At 52.7% G+C, this 11,919-nt stretch overlaps 1 protein-coding gene across 2 annotated transcripts in view; it reads right to left on the bottom strand.

Moving 5' to 3' along the window:
* Positions 1-2,138: 2,138 nt before the first annotated feature.
* Positions 2,139-11,919, bottom strand: part of FRMPD3 (FERM and PDZ domain containing 3) — a 132,339-nt gene continuing 122,558 nt past the window's right edge. For both annotated transcript variants that reach the window (XM_049107537.1, XM_049107538.1), the window contains 2 exons: positions 7,809-8,630; positions 2,139-6,116 (listed from right to left, as the gene is read on the bottom strand). In XM_049107537.1, the coding sequence (XP_048963494.1) occupies positions 3,064-6,116; positions 7,809-8,630 (3,875 nt within the window). In that variant the 3' untranslated portion in view covers positions 2,139-3,063. The remainder of the gene's footprint in view (positions 6,117-7,808; positions 8,631-11,919) is intronic.

The raw sequence follows: 11,919 nt of genomic DNA, 5'->3' as shown, positions 1-11,919 counted from the left end.
ACTTTATTATTATTTTTTAAATTGTATTTATTTATTCATGAGTGACAGAGAGAGGGGCAGAGACACAGGCAGAGGGAGAAGCAGGCTCCCTGTGGGGAGCCTGATGCAGGACTCTATCCCAGGACCCTGGGATCACGACCTGAGCCAAAGGCAAATGCTCAACCACTGAGCCACCAGGTATCCCTTCCCAAACCACTTTAGCTAGGACCTCCGCAGACCTGAGGAGAGAGTCCATGTCCAGGGTTTGAGAGGAAGTAATTAATCAGGGATCCAGTACATGGCTGTATCGTTTGTGTGCCTGGCCAACAAGGCCAGTAGGGATGGATGGAGCTGAAACCATCAAGCCTGAGTGTCCACAGGGCTATCATCACCCAGAGAATGATGCCCTTTCTAATTCATCACGGGGGTGTGTGTGGCAGGAAGAACATTTATCTAGTTGGCATGAGGGTGCCTCATATGTTAGTGGGGACCTGTGACTACCAGAACAAAATGAGAGAACAGAAGAAGCAAAATCATTTCCCTCCGTTAGATAGCTTTCTGAAAAGCCAGAGAGGTGAGCCCAGCTTAGGGTCCTGGGGCTCCTATTCTTTAGAAACATTCCCCACCTCTCAAGAAATCACCAGAGGGCATGGCAGGAGATTCCCAATAAGAAGGCAACCGAGCTCTACTCTGAAGCAACTGGGCACGTTTCAGAGGGAGGGGGCCCTATTTCCCAGTTCTACCCAGAGAGCTGTCCCCTACCTCGTGTCTGTCCCGTACCTCCCAGGCCATTGGGTTTACTATGCACAGAGCCCATTGTGTTTCTGTGCATCCCACCCCACTCCAACCCCCACTGCCTGCTCCCTTCAGCCTGTCACAGCCCGGCTTAAGAGAAAGGAGGTCACATTCAATTCCTGTGACCGTGACTGTGACTCATAGGGGGCTTCTAAGAGGAGCAAAGAAGGGGGAGGCAGCACGAGCAGGGCCCTAAGCTCTCATCACTCACTGGGACCTGGGTAGGTGGGAGCAGGAACTTGGGAGAGCACTGGGGGGTGGGGGGGCACCAACAACCAGCAATTCAAGGACAGAAGGACACCCACAAAGAGACACTGCAAAGACTTATTGGGATAGTAAGATGAATAGATTTAATCATTCTTGTTTGAAAAACAAGACATAAATTAGTATATATATATAATTTATATATTTTATGTAGTATATATACTATATACAGACATTAGAAAATGTGTCCTCTCCATGAGGCTGAGGGAGAGGTGAAGGACGGTGGTGGAATGACTTGGGGGTGGGGGGCGGAGGAGGCTGAGTGGTGAAGGTGCAGGATCAAGGAGTTGGTAGAAGAGGAAGAGGAAGATCACCACAGTGCTAGGGCTTCCAGTGGTCACGGGGTGGGGGGTAGGGAGTGGGGGGAAGGGTTCCCCAATGGCTGCATCTCTGGCCCATTAAACAATTTGGTCCTGGGGGAGGAGAATCAAGGAAGGGGGCGGGGGGGACCAGTTTCTGGGGAAGGGCTCCCCTGATCCTTGCTGGGAGAAATTACCACTCAGGGAAGGGAGGGGAGGGGGCTTTATTGCGCTAGGGTGGGGGTTCCAAGGATGGGTGGGGGGTTAAGCACAATGTACATCATTATAAAACTCACATAAGAATGAGAGATTACACATGGTGGTGAAAGGGAGGCAGACACAGGGCAGGCATGAGCCTGTGGCGAACAGGGGAGGTATGGAGAGGTGGACAAGAAGCAATCTATACAGAAGAAACATTGGCTTTCTATGTTCCCTAACAGTGGGACAGCTGGTAGGGACTCCGTGTCTTCACTCCCATGAAGGTTATGGGGGACGGGGGTGGGGTGTAGGGGGGCATTGTGGCAGCAGCAGTAGTTGTGTGTCAGGGACGATGCTAAACAGTGTGAATTCCCTTCCAGAATGTCTGGGTGGTGGAGAGAGAGAGAGACAGAGAGAGCGGTGCAGGACTGCACCAGGTAAGGCGTTCAGCTTCTTTTCTTAGAGAGACAAATCCACAGGTTCAATACACAGCCAAAAGCATATACTCAGGATTAACATATCACGCTAGCTTCCAGAAGTTTAAGATATAGTCATCGACACCCCCCACCCCTACCCGATCCCCCCTCCCCCCACCCCCCATCCCCAATCCATAGCTAAGTCAAACTCCTAAGGACAGTCTGTCTGGTAGATGTTGAGAGAGGAACCCCACCCCTGAAGCAACAGCCCCTGTACTTAGCTGGGCCGGGCTGGGCCAGGCTGGGCTGGGCCGGGCGGGCTCCAAGGCCTGCCATGGGTCTCCCCAGGGCAGACGTTTTCACCCGTACCTTACCCAGAATGAGTGGGGTGATCCCAGATGCTTGCTCCCTAGTGGACTGAGCCACCCTGCCCATCAGTGAGGGACAGGGCACTTTGGGGATGGCTGGTATGGAGCTACTGTGCCTGGGGGCAAGGGCTCCCAAGGCTGACAGCCTATTGGGCTGGCTGTAGACAGCCCTGTGTGGTGGCTGTTTTCTGCAGACCTACCATCAAGGCATGGGCCCTTTAGGGTGGCTTCTGCAGAAGTGAGTGAGTGTGAGCCCAGGGTGGGTGGGCACAGCTGAGCTGAGTGCCCTCTCCCCTCCACTGGGTGCTGTGCCCTGGTACTACTGTTACTGCTCCCGGGAGGGGGAGCAGACTCCAGGAGGAGCTCAAGGCCCGCGGGCCTGCCTACTTCAGGCCCTAGCTCCCCTGGCCCCCAAAACAGAAGAGGAAGGTGAGCCTGATGTCACCTGTCAGCCCTAAAGAAGAGATAAAATCCAGCTCTGCGGCAGGCAGGCGTAGTGACGAGGGGCCTTTGCCCTCACAGTGACGACCAGAGGCTGGGGAAGAGGCAAAGATACCCAGGGTGGCAGCTGCCGGAGCCCGGAGGGACAGCCTCAACCCAGGGAGTTCTCACTCCCTGAAGACGGAAAGCTCTCCGACCCTGACAGGGCTGGGCAGATGCATACAGGACACACCACAAGATGCAAAGACCACAAAGCTCTGAACCTGGGGCCGTGGTTGTGGGGGGCAGGCCTGGGTGGGTGCCCTACTTGATGAGGGTTTTTAAGGAGCGGGTGAATGTGCTCATAACAGTCGCTGAAGTTGGGGAGCCCGGGAAGTGCCCTGTGGCCACCCCAACAGCTGCTGCCTGCTGCTGCTGCTGTTGCTGCTGCTGTTGCTGCTGCTGCTGCTGCTGCTGCTGCTGCTGCTGCTGCTGCTGATTAAGGTTCCGGGTGGTGGACTCCTCGGCCGCACGCAGGAGGAAGGTGTAGTTCCTCACCACCTCTTCAACCTTGGCCAGCAGCTCTTGGCGCTGGGCCTCGGAGCGCACGATGAATACCAGCCGCACAAAGGTCTCGATGAGGCTGCTCAGCACCTGGAAGCTGCCCGTGATGGCTGCCAGCATGTGAGTTGGGCTCTTGTCCACATTGGCCACGCGGCGGCAGGAGGCCCGGAGTTCCTTGAACTTGAGAGAAAGCTCGAGCTTGTACTCAGAGATCTGAGATACATAGGGCTTTGGAGCGCGGGCCTCAGGGCTGGCCACGCACTGCCGCAGGACCGTCAGCAGCTCGTTGGTGTCCAGCCTGGCGGCCAGGAAACCGTCGGGCAGGCCGTAGGCGCGGGCCCGCAGGGCACTGATCTTGGCCAGGCTCCCCTCGAAGGTGGAAACCCGCAGGTCAATTTCCTGGGTGCGGGAGGCCTCGGGGCTGCTGCTGCTGCAGGTGGTGGCATCCAGCACCTCCAGGGTCCTGCTCATCACGGGCACCACCTGCTCTTCCAACTTCATGCCCGGCAGGATCTTCATGGGGATGGAATAGGAGAGCTCGTCCTTGCCATCACTGGTGTCATCCCCCATGTCGCACTTGCGGTAATAGAAGCAGTAGCGGATGGAGCAGCATTTGCCGCTCTCGCTGTCCTCATCCAGGTCGACGGGCTTTCGGTACACCTCTTCCGGCAGTGAGAATACTGCCATCTGTCTGGGGCCTTTGGTCTCGGGGGCAACCTGGACATATGAGGGGTCTCCCAGGGTTGGTGACTCCAGTGGCTTGTTTTTGGGACCCAGGCCCAGGGGGAGGCCTGCCTCTACCTCCTTGGCCTCCCTAGGCAGCATGCCCAGGGGTGGGTGCGGATAGATGTCTGAGGTCAGTGATGCCCTGTCACCCTGATCCAGTTCGCTGATACTGTAGCGGCGCATCAGCTTCCGATAGTTGGGTGCTCCCAGACACTCCCCCCCTGAGGCACACGTGGTCAGGCAGGAAACGCCACTCTCTGGGTCTGATCGGCACTCTCGGGATTCCAGGCTTGTGGAGCGGATGCGCCCCATGTTGGTGGGGCTGCTGAGGCTCAGGCCCGGGCCGGCCTCTGGCTGCCTCTGGGTCAGGGGGACTCTGTCCCTCTCCCGCCCCTGGAGGCCGGGCACTGGTGTCTGAGGGACCTGAGGCCGGCCCCCCCGGCAGAGGCGCTTGCAATCACAGCTACGCCTCTGCTCCCGTGACATGCCAGGCCCCTGCTGCACAGGGCTGCTGCGCAGCTGGCAGCTGCAGCGACCTGGTGCCGGGGGCTGCAGGTACTCAGTGCCTGGCAGCTCCCCCTGGCTCGGGGGCTTCAGAAGCTCTTCAAGGAACTCGAGCTCGTACTGCTTTACCTTCTGCAGCTGGGCCTGCCGCTCATCAGTCTCCTTTTTCTGGCGGGTCGGGAACGTGGCAGAGAATAAATTGCGGAGCCGGAAGGGCCCTCGGGAGGACTTGGGCTTTGTGGGGCCTTCAGAGGCTGAGTGGGCTCCATCCAGGGTTGTCTCCAGCTTCAGGGAGGGCATGGTGCTCACCTGCCGGCTGGCAGCCTGAGGCCTCAGGGGGCTTTGGCCCCGAGGTTGGCAGCTGGGGCTCTGGCCTCGGGACTGGCTGCTGGGGCTGTGGCCATGGGGCTGGCAGCTGGGGCTCTGAAGAGCCATGGAATAGCCGGCTCGGGGTACCAGGCTGGTCTCCTCGATCTTGCTGCTCTGGGCCATGCCCTCCAGCTGCCCCTTCTCCCCCTGGCTGGATACGGTGCCCTGCTTGTGCAGGGTGGGCTTAGCACCCTCTGGCCCAGCCTTGCCTGCCACCTCCCCTATAGACTGCTTGCTCAATGACTCTCTGCTCGCTCGTGAAAGGTAGCTTTTGGGAGGGAAACTCTGAACAGGCAGCCTGTCCTCTTGTGGGGAGAGGTGTGGGCTGTCAGCCCGGCTGCCTGCAGGTGCTCTGGAGCCAGAGGAGACCTCGAGGCTCAGCTGCTGCTGGGAATTCCGAGAGGTCTCTGGAGCACCGGGGCTTATTTTGAACTTCAGATTCTTATTGGCACTACCGCTCATCATGCTAACTTCCGTCCTTCCCATGCTGACCTCGGGCCTCCCCACGCTGGTCTCCAGCCTTCTCTCCCCACTGCTGGGGGGGTTCATTATGGCCCTGCTAGGGGTAGGGAGGCTCTTAGGGTGAACCACCTGCTGGAGGGCGGCTGAGATCATAGCCGGGGTCACGCTGCCCTTCGGGTCTAAGAGAAGCTTGGGACTCAACCTGACTTCTTTGGGCACGTTCTCCCTTAGTTCAGAGACCTGCTCTTCACTGAGGGACGGTGTGGCTGCCCTCAGTGACACCTCCAGGCCTGCCCGAGTGTGGCCAGGCCCCTTGTCCTCAGGAACTGGGGACAGCAGGCTCAGATTCTTCTGCTCACTGAGCTGTGGGGACAGCGCCGGGTGCACTGCCAGGGCGTATGTTCGCTCCCGCTGTGGCTGGGATTCTGATGTGGGCAGCTTCCTCCGAGTGCCAGGGGGGCCGGGGCTCTGGCCTGTGACAGTTGGCTGCAGTGCTGGGTTGGGATCCGGGCGCCCAAGAGCATAAGGGGCTGTGAGGACAGCCTGGGCTGCGCAGCTCTGGATCCGGAAGGGCAAATCCTTGCGAGCCAGGAGGCTCTCCTTGTTGAGGTGCTGGGCCAGAAAATAGGTGGTGTTCTGGTGCTGCTTCATGGCAGACATCATCTCTGACATGTCCGTGAGCTCTGAGGAGTTGGTTTCATGGCCTGAGTCCAGCGATGATTCAGGGGTGATTGTAGCCAGCACAATCAGACCTGGAGGGACAGGGAGAGGGCTTGCTGCACTTACTCCAATCAAGTCCTTTTGCCAGCCATATGGAGAAAGTTTAGGGGGGTGGGGGCCAAGGGCAGCCAGCAGGATTGAAGCTGGGGTGGGGGTGGGGAAGCCTGTCAGTTCAGGCAGGGGGGGCAGGGGGAGAGGAGGGGAGAGTTGGGGAGGGGCAGAAGGAAGCAAGCTGGAAGAGGGCTCCCAAAGGGTGGGGAATCCGAAAAAGAAACAAAAGAGGCAGAGAGGATGTCTTCTGGGCAGTTTGATGGCAAATTAACATGCATGGCACATGCAGAGCAGCATGCTGATCATCACTATTTTTAGATTCAATAGTTAGGAAATGTTTGTCAATTGTCTTGAAGAGGGCTGCCAAAGAGATGCCCCTCTCTATCTAGCCCTCCTCAACTGGTCAGGCCTGCCTACAGCGAGGCCCTTTCACCTGCATCTGTCCTCTCCCCAGTGACCACAGGGGCCTCCAGCTAGCCTGGGAGTAGCTTGTTTCTAAGCTCCAGACTCTGAGCAAAAAGGAACGGTGGCCCCAAAGGCTAAACACAGCGGGGGGGGGGGTGCCCTACCACCAAGGATGCCCTCATGCACACAGGAAAGGTAGGGGCTGGTACTCTCCCAGGTCTCAGCTGGGCTGCCTCCTCACCCACTCTCTTCGTCTTCTCTGTCCACACTTCCTCCTGCCTCACATACTTTCTCATCCGCCCTATTCCTCTTTATTCCTATTATGTTGCTGTAGCGTTCACCTGGTGAACACCTTTTTTAGGTGTCTCTCTGTTCACCCGGTGAACACCTTTTTTAGGTGTCTCTCTGTGTGAGCGCGTGCGCGCGCTTGTGTGTGTGTAGGTATGTGTCGTGAATATGGGTGCATGTCTGACACATGAGCTTGTCTACAAGATGGATGTATGTGTGTCCGAAATGGGGAATAGCAGGCATGTCGGCTGGCTCTCCCACAAAATAATCACTACTAGTAATGGCTACTACTTATGAGTAATACTAATGGCTTTACTTCTTTTTACGTTCTGGGCAGTGCTTTGCTTGAATGATCTCCTTTTGTGCTCACAGCAAGCCTACATGATACGACTGTCATTACAGACCCACTTAAAGTGACAAAAGTGAGGTTCAGAGAGGGTAGGTGCCTTGCCAAAGGTCATACCGAAAGTGAGCCAAGAAGCCAGGACTTGGGCGGGTCTGACTGGGAGCCTATGTTCTTAGGCAAGATAAAAAAAAGAACTCAGCCCTGAGCAGGGTTGGCTCCTGGCTCCCCTGATCCTGGGTTACTAGGTGGTTAGCTGGTCATTTTTTTTTTCTTCCAGCCATGTGCATGCTGGATATTCTTTGCCTGTCTTCTAGATCTCTCACAATTTTGCTCTGATTCTTCATCCTGGCCTGGCTCCGGGGCTGTCACAGCCCCAATCCCTGGGGTCCATCTGCAAGACATTTCCAGAGATGGAATGGTGAGAGCCAGAGTTCTAGCTGGAGATGAGCAGCCGGCCCCTGGCACAGCATTGTTGATTTCCTGATCCTATCTGAGCTACCTGTGGCCATCCACTGCCCTGGCACACCACGGTTACTTTGACCTCAGCTCAGAAATAAGCAATATCACCTGTTGGCCCTACCTGGCCGGCAGAAGGGAGGGGAGGCAAGAGGGAGGAGGAACAATAGGCTTTTACCTGCAGTCTGTGGGGGTGGGGGGTGTGGTCCATCCTCTGAAGCTGCCAGGGCTTCCAGAGCCTGCAGAGTGGACACCAGGGCATCATCTAGCTCCTGGGCATGATCTCGTACTGTCCGGGTCTGCACACTGTCAATGAGTGTCACTGGAATCTCATCATACAGGAGCCCACACAGGTGGCGTCCTTGCTCCTGGCTCTGGACTGCCCGGCGCTTGGGGTCGTCCTCATCAGAACTATTGTCTCGGAAACCAGGAGGTGGGGCGGCAATGGCAGGCAACAGGGAAGTGCTCTCATCTTCCTCCTCCTCCTCCTCCTCGCTCCCAGGGGGTGGGAGGGACATCAAGTCTACCATATTGTCACGAGAAGAGCTGGGCTTTCCACCTTTGCGAGGGCCCAGCTGCTCCTGGAGTTTGGCTTTGCAAGAGTCACAGTAGAAATTCAGGGCTTCGGCCCCAAGGGAATTGTCCAAGGTGTAGGAGCGGGCCCTGCTGGTGCAAGGCTCATGGTTGAGGCTGGCTGCATCAAAGTCATCGGGGATCGCCTCATAGCCTTGGCCGGAGCTTTTGGAAGTGGGATCGGACTTGGTCCGGGGCCTGGTCTCCTCAAAGAAGATTAAGTTCTCGTTGACATCCGTCCGGCTTTCCTGCTCCTTCCTTTGTTCCCGCATGTGGAGGTAGCAAAAGCTGACAAGCTCAGAGTCGGCAGGTGGGGGTGTGCAGTGGTTCGACTTCCGGGGGCTGGCGCCCATGCTGCCCACATAACTACTCTCCTTTTTCCCCAGGTGGCCCCCAGTGACAGGGCGGTGGGCGCTGTGCATGTAATCTAAACCCAGAAAGAGAATCAACAGATGAGCCCTGGTGCTCAGGACCATGGCTGCAGCTCCCTGGTGTTTCTGGTACACAGCTGGATGGCAGGTACCGACAGAGCATTATTACCTGGCTGCGAGAGACCCTGAGAGTAGCACAACAGCCCCATGGTGTCTGAAATGGAAACCGGCATGGGGTGACGGGGGAGGGGCTGAGCAGCTTGGTATCTGGGTCCAATGGGTCTCTTACATGGGTATATCTGCTCTTAAAGTCAGCTGTTAACACACTTTCACTTTTTAAAGTCTGAAATCCCCCTTCAGATTGTCCCTGCCCGTCCCCACCTCTCAGAGCCTTTTCATCCCCCCAGGGCTCTGTTACTCTTGTGTTAGGTTCGACCTCTTCTGGCAGAAGGCAATAAATCTAGCCAGTTACTTAGTGCCTTGGTGGGAAAATGCAGAATGGACCACATACAGTACCTGAAAATTTGCATTTCAGAGAGGACTGTCATGGAAGGACCCTAAAAGAATAAAGCTCTACTTATAGTATTGTGGGCCTCTGAATGTGCAAAGTCTATGGGAAATTCGCTGGGATGTGTGGATGTGGGAGGAGGATGTGGGATGGGAAGCATTCTTCCGAGTCCTCAGATCTCACTACTTCTCTGTATCTGTGCAGGGCCAGCCTGCCTGCTCCAGTAGAAATTGGGGTAGAATGTTCTTGTCAATAGCTTTTAATGATGGTAGGTGTGTGCATCTGAGAATTATCCATCACAAATGAAATGCTTTCTCTCTACATGGCTTCTCTCGCGTAGACCGTTTCGGGGGCCCTTCCCCATGTCATCTGGGAGAATATACTCAGACAAGGCCAGTTCATTTTGCTACCAGCAGACAGAGCGACAGAGGGCAAGCAGGCACTAACTTAGGCTAAGGTCATCACACACCACCCCATTTAATCTTCACAACAAGCCAAGGAGGTAGGTGCTGTCACGATCCCCACTTTGCAGAGGAAGAAACCAACCTGTTTGGTTATGTGACTTATCCAAGGTCACGAGTCATAAATGGCAGCCTGTATTTGAGCGCAGGTCCGAGGGACTACAAAGCCCATGTTTTAAACCATTGCTCTATCGTTCCTCATGGTGGTGAAGGTACCAGAAAACAAACCTTCAAAATGCCTTCTGATTTCCAGTTTGACAGGGTCAATGTGTCAGTGTTGCTTTTTAGTAGACCTTCCAACCATTACAAAAGGATGGTGCTGGCACTTCACGACACAACACCAAAATACATGAAGCAACAACTGACCGAACTGAAAGGAGAAAACCACACAATTCAACGGCAGTAATTGGACACTTCACTACCCCACTTTCAACAAAGGATAGAGCAACTATACAGAAGATCAACAAGGAGATAAAGGGCCTGAACAGCTATAAACTAAGTAGACGTCACAAAAATCTATAGAACATGCCACCTACCAACAGCAGAATATACATTCTTCTCAAGGGTACCTGGAACATTCTCCAAGATAGACCATATATAGGTCATAAAATGAGCCTCAACAAATTTAAAAGAAATGAAATCATACAAAATATATGTGTGTTTGAGCACAATGGAATTAGAAATCAGTAACAAAGAAATTTGGGAAACTCACAAGTATGTGGAAATTCAGTAAAATGTACCTAAATAACCAATGGGTCAAGGAAAAAATCACAAGGGAAATTGGAAAATACTTTGAGATGAATGAAAATGAAGATACAACATACCTAAACTTGTGGGATCTAGCTATATTAGTGTTTAGGGATAAATTTATAACTATAAATACACATTAAAAAGAGATTTCACATCAATAATGTAACCTTCCACCTTAAGAGACTTGAAAAAGAAGAGTAAACTAAACCCTAAGTAAGCAGAAGAAAAGAAATAGGAAAGCATAGAGAGGACAGAAAAACACTAGAGAAAATCAATGAAAATAAAAGTTGTTCTTTGTTGTTTTTTGAGAGAGAGAGGGAGCACATGTGAGTGAATGGAGGGGTAGAGGGAGAGAAAATTCCAAGCAGATTCCACATGGGGCCCGACATGGGGCTTGATCTCATGACTCTGAGATCACAACCTGAGCTGAAAGCGAGTCGGACGCTTAAACGCCTGAGCCACCCAGGTGCCCCAAAAGATGGTTCTTTGAAAATATCAATAAAATTGACAAACATTTAGCTGTAGAGACCAAGCAATTAAAGAGAAGAGTCAAATTACTAAAATTAGGAATGAAAGAAGGACCATCACTACTGACTCTACAGATATGGACTTGATTATAAGGGATTTTAAAAAGAAGCTTATACCAGAAAACATTAGATAACCTTGGTGAAATGGACAAATACCTAGAAATACATGATCAAACTGACTCAAGAAGATAGAAAAACCTGAATAGGTCAATAGCAAGAAAAGAAATTGAATTAGTAATTAAAAGTACCCACTCCCACTAAAAATAAAACTCAGGCCCAAATGGCTTCACTGGTAAATTTTGCCAAATGCTCAAAGCACTTATACAAATTCTTCACAGATTCTTCCAAAAAACAGAAGAGGAAGGGAACACTTCATAACTTATTCTATAAAGTTGATACTACCCTGGTACCAAACCAGACAAAACATCACAATAAAACTACAGAGCAATATTTCCTATATAGAAACAAAGTTCAACAAAATACTAGCAATCTGAATCCAGAAACATATAAAAAGCATTATACACCACAACCAAATGGGATTATAGGAATGCAAGGTTGATTTAACATCCAAAATCAATGAATGTAATATACCATGTTAAGAGAATGGTAGACAAAACCCACACAATCATCTCAATAGACTTGGGAATTCTTGAGAAAAGAATTTGGTAAAAGCCACCACCCTTTCTTTCTTTAAAAAGTTTATTTATTTATTCATGAGAGACACACAGAGAGAGGCAGAGACATAGGCAGAGGGAGAAACAGGCTCCCTGCAGGGAGCCCAATGCAGGACTCCAGCCCAGGACTCCAGGAACACAACCTAAGCCAAAGGCAGATGCTCAACCACTGAGCCACCAAGGGGCCCTGAGCCACCACCCTTTAATGATAAAATTCAAAAGGCTAGAAATAAAAGGGAACTTCCTCAACATGGTAAAATTATCTGATTATCTGTGAAAAATCCACAGCAAACAGACCTGATAAAAAGACCTGGTAAAAGACTGAAAACTGTTTTAACACTTCTACTCAACACTGTACTAGAAGGCGTAGCCAGGACGATTAGACAATAAAATTAGATATAAAGTATCCAGATTGGAAAGGTTCT

Source organism: Canis lupus, chromosome X, assembly GCF_003254725.2.
Source record: "Canis lupus dingo isolate Sandy chromosome X, ASM325472v2, whole genome shotgun sequence".
In the NCBI taxonomy this organism is placed as follows: Eukaryota; Metazoa; Chordata; class Mammalia; order Carnivora; family Canidae; genus Canis; species Canis lupus.
Note: the sequence above shows the minus strand (reverse complement) of the source record. Positions and strands in the feature narration are given on the sequence as shown.